Source organism: Nannospalax galili, unplaced genomic scaffold (genome assembly GCF_000622305.1).
Source record: "Nannospalax galili isolate Female #2095 unplaced genomic scaffold, S.galili_v1.0 scaffold188, whole genome shotgun sequence".
In the NCBI taxonomy this organism is placed as follows: Eukaryota; Metazoa; Chordata; class Mammalia; order Rodentia; family Spalacidae; genus Nannospalax; species Nannospalax galili.
Window position 1 is genome coordinate 329033 of NW_008360325.1, and position 8196 is coordinate 337228.

The following is an 8196-nucleotide window of genomic DNA, read 5'->3' on the forward strand; positions in this document are numbered from 1 at the left end:
AGTCTAAAAAAAACCGAAAAAAAAAAAAAAAAGAACAAAAAAGAAAAAAAGAAAGTGAGAGGGGTTGGAGGGATGGCTCAAGACTTGCTGTTCTTCCAGAGGACCCAGGTTCAATTCCCAGCACCCATGTGGTAGCTAACAACCATCTGTAACTCCAGTTCTAGGGGATCTGACACCCTCTGCAGGCATTGCATGCATGTGGTACACTTATACACATGCAGGCAAAACACTCATACACATAAAATAAAAATACTTTAAAAAGAGAAAGCCAAGTGGGCGCAGTGGTGCACTCCTATATCCCAGACATGGGAGGCAACGGCAGCCCACCGGCAGCAACAATAGCTGGGTTTGTCCATGGAAATGCCAGTGAAAGTGAAAGGTCAGGGGAGGGTGGGGCTGGTCTTGGGCCCACTCAGTCTCCCAAAACACAGCCTACCTTCACTCCCTTGGGCCTTTAAAAAGAGAAAGCCAAGTGGGCGCAGTGGTGCACTCCTATATCCCAGACATGGGAGGCAACGGCAGCCCACCGGCAGCAACAATAGCTGGGTTTGTCCATGGAAATGCCAGTGAAAGTGAAAGGTCAGGGGAGGGTGGGGCTGGTCTTGGGCCCACTCAGTCTCCCAAAACACAGCCTACCTTCACTCCCTTGGGCCCCACAGTGCCACCAGTGATGCGGGTTGTGGCATCACTCACTATGGTCCCTGTGCCTTGCCCTACTATACAGAATGACCTCTTTACCACTCTTTCCTCAATGCCCAATGGGTGTTCACTCTGCCTTGTCCATACCCACAAATGACAGAGACATAGAACCCATATTCCAATGCCTCCAGGAGTGCCTTAACACTGGATTCCCATGTCAGGTGACTGATCTGTCATATCTCGTAAGTGATTCAAAACATTCGCAAATCAAAACAAGCTTAAAAATATATAAATATATGTATGTGTGTATAATACATATATACATACATATATATACATATATATAAATATATATAAAAAATACAGCATATACCCTAGCTGTACATCTATACAACTTACCCTAGAAGTTTCTGACGAGCATTCTCTTGTAACTGTGCAATTCTTTCTGGCCCAAGATACTTGGATCCATTTGGCCCATCACACACTAGCTTATTAATAGCAGCCCTGAGGATATTAATCTGTAAATAAACAGTGACATGGAGTTGTACTTCCTTTCACAGTAAACAATTTGTAACATTCAAAGCTGTGTTTTGTGATTAACATCAGTAAAATTTCTGAGAAAATCAGTAAAACAACAGAAACAACATCAATAATTACTATTATAACTAAAGAAACAACAGTCAGAGACAAATTCACAACAGCAAGAAAGCTTCAGACTATGGTCTGAACACTTCCCCAACCTTCAGTGTGCTGACTGCCACCCTGCCTCCTGGCTTTGGTGGTGGTCCTTCCCACTGTGGGTTCAATGCTCTGCCTTAGCCAGCTTGTTTGTTTTGTTTTGTCTGCTTAGAATAGACTTTCTCTTTTTGAGTAGTTTTAGCTCTAGGCCTATCTCAAGAGTCACAAGGTAGAACAGACAGGCTCCTAAGCCTGTATCCAGTCCCCCTCTCGCTTCTTATAGCTGAGGGGACAATTCTCAAACACTGCCATGAACCAAACTTCAACTGTTTAGCTTTGACCCATTTTTCCATTACTGCCCCGTTTCTCCTCCAGGACCCAGTCCTCTGGTATGGGATAGCTTCCCAGCCATTTCTTGCTTTTCAAGACCATGGCAATTTGGAGGCTCTGGCAGGCATTTTGTAGCACGCTCCCCATTTTGAGTTTGTCTGCCACTGTCCAAAGGGGAGGCACTGCCCTCTCCTCACACTGCCCAGGCCTGCCTGCACCATGACTACTCACTGCTGGGACGTGGCTGATAGGGCGGCTAAGGAGTTTGCAGAGCTTCTTTGCTGGAAACACCCCCTTCCCTACTCTGGTTCATCAAATCTCACCTGTCCTCCAAGACCTGTAGCACCTTCCTGCACTCGTGGGAATTCTGTAAGAACCACCGTTTTCCCCACTGAGTTATCCAACCACTTCTCTCCAGCTGAACTCATGGATGCTTCACACTTTAGGTTATATATTTACTTTGCTGCCCACACTGCTCCAGCTCTGCCCACTGGCAGCTTGTACTCTCACTGGCTCCTTGTCCTTGGACACACCCATCCCTGTGTGCTTTGAGTGCATCCTTCCTTCCTGGCGCCACAAGAAGCTCATCTCCTGCTCCAGCCCTAGGAGCAGATAGTTCTCCAAGGAGCCGTGGCTCCCAAGCTGGGTGATCCCATCAAAAAACATTCTGGGTGTCAGCTCTGTTCTTTGCCCCAGAGGACACTGACCAGCCCCTAAACTCCAGGAGTGAAGATGGTGTGACTCTCCTGCCCCCTCTTTCCCTGCTCTCCTGGTTAGCTGGTCAACCTCCACTACCCCGGTGGAGAAGGAAGGTGCCCTGGAGTAGCAATTCTCAAGACATTTTTTTGAGAAGGATCAGTTTTAGGATTTTTCTTGGTAAAATGCTAACAAAAATTAATTACTAGAACAAGGACATGTGAAAACAAAAACAGAAAAAACAAGCAAACATTTTTCATTATCAAATTCAAAAGACAATCAGTTTGTCCACTTGCTCCACAAGTTCTGAAAGCTTAACCTGGGCTGCTAGTCACACCCACCCAAACTGGTACAGATAGCCTCACTGGCACCAGCCCTGGGCACAATGAGACACAGTTTTTGTCTGCATTTCCCTATTTACCAGTGAGGAGGGGATCACAGAGAGGCCCACAGCTCCTGCTGCTTTGGAAACAACTTCCAAAACTTGAATGCCCAGAAAAGCTTCCTGCACTAGAAGACCCCAAATGAGAGATACCAGCAGTCAGAAAGCAGCATCTCAGAACAGAGGCTGGTAGGGAGAGCTCTCTCTACACTGGCAGAAGGTGCCTGGGGAGCGGGTCTGTGTCTCCATGCAAAGCACCAAGGCAGAAGCTAAGTCACATGGGTGTAAAATCAAAATGAGAGAGAGGAGTAACCACCCGTACCAAGGGTGCCATACACACCTCAATGATATCCTCCACACTGAAGTGCACATCAAAGGCCAGCTCGATGTCATGCTCTGGCAGGATAGGGGTCTCGGAGGTCGAATTCCATCCCAGACCACAAAGGGCCCCAGTATAGCCCTTTCCATCCCGGTCAACTCTGAAAAAATGGTTTTAGGACTTAAAACTACCATTTCTGGATTAGACAAGTAACTCACAAAATCATCCTACAGTCTTCCAGCACTGGTAGAGTATCTAAGTATTTTACACAGAAATACAGACTAAATACACTATACGGACAGTATGTTAAATACATTAACACATTACTGGATTTCTTTTTTTTTTTTTTTTTTTTTTTTTTTTTTTTTTTTTTTTTTATTATTTTTGAGACAGGGTCTCCCTGTAGCTCCAGCTGTCCTGGGATTCACTATGTAGACCAGGCTTGCCTTGAACAGCTTTTAAGTAAACTCCACTACAAGTCAGACTTGTAAACTAAGTGTTGAACTGTTTTCTTTATAGTCACAAAAATGTTTCTTGGGCCTGGCATGGGCTTGGTATTGTGGCACATGCCTTTATGCACTTAGGAGGCAGAGGCCTTGAACTCACAGGATCTCTGTGAGACTGAGGCCAGTCTGTCTACATAGGGAGTGCCAGGCCAGCTGGGGCTACAAGGAGACCAGAAAAAAAAAGGTGGGGGGGGGTCTCACTGAGTACCTCGGTTCAATCCTCAGAACCCACATAAAGTACACACACACACACACACACCAAAGTAATAAACAAAACTTAATGTTTCTTTTGGGTCACTGGGTTGGTCAGTGGATAAGGGCACCTGCTCCTAAGCCTGACAACCTGAGTTCAGTCCTGGGGACCCACATGGTAGGAGGTGAGAGCTGACCACAAGCTGTCCTCTCCATCCACATGCATCCTGCAGTATGCATGCGCAAAGCATATAAATAAAAATTTAATGCTTCTTTAAATACTAAGCCTGCTACATTAACATAAATTATTTCCTTTCACACAAAATCTTTTTAGAACAGGTAGTGAACAATCAATTCTGTTAGAACCTGATGGTACCTCATCCTTACAGCGGTGGCAACAGGGCAAACTGGCTACTCCCATGCAGTGACACGTGCACTTGAGCTATGTCTGCAAGAACAAGGCTCTCGTTATGTAGCCCACAGCAGTCTCCAATTTGCTGGCCCTGCATCCACAATCCTCCTGCACCAGCCTCTCAATTATTAGGATTTACAAACATGAATCATCAAACCTGGCTTCTGTTCTAAGTCTCAAGTAAATAAAAGTAACCCAAGCAGTATTCTGTGGTTCAGAGCTTAAGCAGCTCCTCAGAAGACCCACTGCTGATTTAGTCCTCTGCCTACTATTGGGAGGTGGGAGCCTTTAGGAGTTGGTGCCCAGCAGGAGAAGCTGAGGTCACTGGATGTGTTCTTGAAGAGTCTATTGGGAGACTGGTTCCTTCTTTAGCTCTGCTTCCTGGTGGCCACATGCCTCTGTCCTGACCTCCCCCTGCTACAGGCCCCAAACCGGAGCGGAAAACACCTGGAGAAACCCATGACCATGAACTATACGAACCTTCTTCAAGTTGTTTTCTCAGGCTTGTCATAGTGATCAAACTTAACACAGTGCCTCACCCACACAGAGGCAGTTACGAAGCCCCTGTGTCTCATCACAGTTCTCTGTGCTGAAATCTCTGGGAAGCATCCATGTAGGATCCTAGCACAAGGGCTACACTCCGTCGGGCCAGTCCCACCTCCCAGCTTCCTAGTTCCCTTTGGAAGAGAGGTTGACAGGGTTCCTATTGGCAGCTGGCCACCAAAATGCTGGACTCCCATTTGAAGCCTGTAGAACAGGACGGCAGTCACCATATTTACCGCTCCATGTTCCACTCCCTGTTTCTTTTGCCTTTTAATTAACTGGTCCTGTGATGCTGCATGTGCCCTCCCAAGCTATATGAACTATGTGAACAAGCAAAGGATAAGAGCAGATGCCCCTCCAGTTACAGTGCTCCTGTCCCAACACGTCCGTCTGTGTTACTTTTCTAGACATCATGACAAAATACCTGACAGACACAACCTAAGCGGTGAAAAGCTAGGTTGGTCACAGTTTCAGGGGTGCTGTAGTCCATGATGGTTGGGGAAGGCAGGACAGAGTTCATGACTGAGGAACAAACAGGAGGCAGCTGCTTGTTCACAAAGCAGTAGTCAGGAAGCAGAGAAAGCAGGCCAGAACCAGCAGCAGGTATCCGCTTCCCAGGCCTGGCCCTTGTGTCTACTTCCAGGAGCCAGGCCTCACTCCCAAAGGCTCCACCAACCTCCCAGCACAGCACCACCAGCTGAATGGCACCACTAGAACGGCTCACACATAAAAACAAAAATCAAAAATTCCAACCCGCCTAAGCCAGGGGCTGTGTTCACCAATGACAGACGAGCAGAATCATGCTGAAGCACAGAGGCCAAGCAGGCCTCCAGACGGGCCACAGCCCAGCTCCCCTCCAGACGGGCCACAGCCCAGCTCCCCTCCAGACGGCCACAGCCCAGCTCCCCTGGATGCTCTCTCCTGTGGAGGAGGAAGGAAAGCCCTTTCCCACTCAGATTCTCACTTTACAAAAACCTGAATACAGGTGCAATGGAGGTCTACACCCTACCTTAGCTCCATTACTGGTGTAAACAACATGCTGAGGAGCGCTGGAAGGCCCGGGATGTGAGGCAGCAGGGAGGTCTCTCTCAGCAGCATGGTAGACCCTGTTGCAGTGGAAGGAGAGCCAGCGTCAGGACATCTCACAGTGCTCACCCGTCACTTCCTTCTAATCTGGCCAGCTCATCTGCTGAGTCTGATCCCATGGATCCCCTCCATGGAATGCATGTCCTGTCCTACAGATGGACTCATGGCATGCTTAGGCGTTTATTCCACTGGAGAATGACACATTTGGTTACTGTTTTCTTCACTCTCGTTAGGCTGTCCCATCAGGTTTTCTTAGAGCGAAGAACTTTGTAGATAAGCACAGAGGAACAGGGATCAATTAACTAATTCTCACACCCGTGTATAAAAAGAAAAGCAGGGGGCTAGAGAGATGGCTCAGCAGTTAAGAACACAGACTGTCCTTGCAGAAGACCTGGGTTCAAACCCCAGCACCCACATGGCAGCAAACAACTGTTCGTAACTCCAGTTCCAAGGGATCCGACAGCCTCTTCTGTCCTCCGCGGGCACTGCACGACACGGGTGCACTTACCTACATGCAGGTATAACACTCATACACGTAAAAATAATATATTTTTTAAAAACTTTTAAAAAGAGCAAAGGGATAATGTGTCATTCTTAAGTTTGCACAGCATTCAGAAAACAGCCTAATAGTGTGGCCCAGAAGCACGAATTAATTCACCACAGGTTAAAACACTCGAGGACAACGAGAAGATGGCGGACAACAAAGCTGTCTCCCTACCAGTCTCATTAACTGAGAGTGAAGCTGCAACCAGCATCCTCTGGTGGAGGTCGGCAGGGCTGTCACTAATGAGGACAGAGTTGATGCTCTCCTTCTCAATCCAGACACACCTGGGAAGAACAAGCAGGACACAAGCCGCTGCCTCCCTGGCCACCTCAGGAAGACGCTTACACAGGTGACGCCACAACCAGCACTCAGGCCCAGGCCCCTCCTCGTACCAGCTCTCGCCCTTCCTCACCCCACCCTTAGGAGCCATCCACACGTGGTCTCTCAAACCTCCTCTCTACCCCTGCTGTCCTCCCCACCACCTTTCCTCTGCCTCCTCATGTAGAGAGGGGCTGCAGGCCCATGAGGACTTCATTCTCCTCAGCCCTCATCACTGGCCCTAGCTGAACTCCAGCCTGTCGGTTCCATTTCTGAACGTGCTCCAGAAGCTGCTGGTGTCCAAACCTCTTGCTCTGGCCTCAGGTTACACAGGGAACCAAACTCAGAGGTGTGCTCCAGCCTGACAAGTCTTCAACAAAAATCCAGCGCACTCTTCCCAAGCTTCTGTGGGCCTGCAGGCCTCTTTGAGTGCTATGATCAGGCTTGCCCATTCTAAAGGACTGCATGGGCCTGAGCTGTATTTACAGCTCTCAAGGATGCCCTCCCTCCTGGTCCTCAGAAGTCTGAGAAGCGAAGGTTTACTGGAGTGGTCCTTTTAAAACGTGCATGGTTAAGCCTTCTCACTTGTGTTCCAATTTCTCTAAAATGTGACTTATGAGCCACCGCTTGACCCTCATCATCCTACGCTACATGGTAAACACCTGGCAGCCGTTGGGCCTCAGACAGCTCTGGAAAACCTCCAGTATGGCCTTGAAGTGTGGCCAGGGCCCAGGTGTTTCCATAGGACACTGGGCACCTATCAGGATCCCTGTCACTCTGCTGTCACCACTAGACATATCGCCTCAGTGAAACAACTGCATCTTGTTCTCCACTGTTCCCCACATCAAAACTGTTCCCAAAACCCTGAATATCATTGGCACACAGGGGCCTCACACACCTACTGAATTTCAGCTACAATCAGAAATCAAGTCTGACCAAAGAAACTCAAAATGTCGAGCGTGGAACTGCTTGACTTCTCTAAAAAGGGAAAGTTCCTGAGGTTTGAAGGGGGTGGGGGGACTAAGATGAGTTAAATTCTTGCAGCTTAGATACAAAGTAAGATAGGCTTCTGATGAGGTCTATAAATAAAGGCACTGAGAAAATACTTCATAGGAAATCGATTTCATCATACCTGAACTTGGATATTCTGGTCAGACTATGGCACTTCAGCTCATAAGGGTTAAAGGGCCCGTGGAGGACAGCCTGCACATGCAAAATACACACGTGACCAGTGAGCAATCACTTTACACTAATGGAGGAAGTAGAAAAGTTGCAAACTCAGTTCACACTTCACAACCGTAACAGTCTGGAGGCACACTATCATCCAGCACTCAACAAACTAAGGCAGAAGGATGGTGAGTTCAAGGCCAGCCTAACCTACCTAGTGAGACTGTCTCAAAAATAGAAAAATGGAGGCTGGAGAGATGGCTCAGCGGTTAAGAACACTGGAGGCTGGAGAGATGACTCAGTGGTTAAGAACACTGGAGGCTGGAGAGATGACTCAGCAGTTAAGAACACTGGTTGTTCTTGCAGAAGACCCAGGTTCGAATC

The 8196-nt window shown here is 47.9% G+C and overlaps 1 protein-coding gene across 2 annotated transcripts in view; it reads right to left on the reverse strand.

The window, feature by feature from the left end:
- Tdrd9 (tudor domain containing 9) overlaps positions 1–8196 on the reverse strand; it is a 130408-nt gene that overhangs the window by 26627 nt on the left and 95585 nt on the right. For both annotated transcript variants that reach the window (XM_008825530.3, XM_029559922.1), the window contains 5 exons: positions 7778–7848; positions 6502–6611; positions 5707–5803; positions 3066–3204; positions 1039–1157 (listed from right to left, as the gene is read on the reverse strand). In XM_008825530.3, the coding sequence (XP_008823752.1) occupies positions 1039–1157; positions 3066–3204; positions 5707–5803; positions 6502–6611; positions 7778–7848 (536 nt within the window). The remainder of the gene's footprint in view (positions 1–1038; positions 1158–3065; positions 3205–5706; positions 5804–6501; positions 6612–7777; positions 7849–8196) is intronic.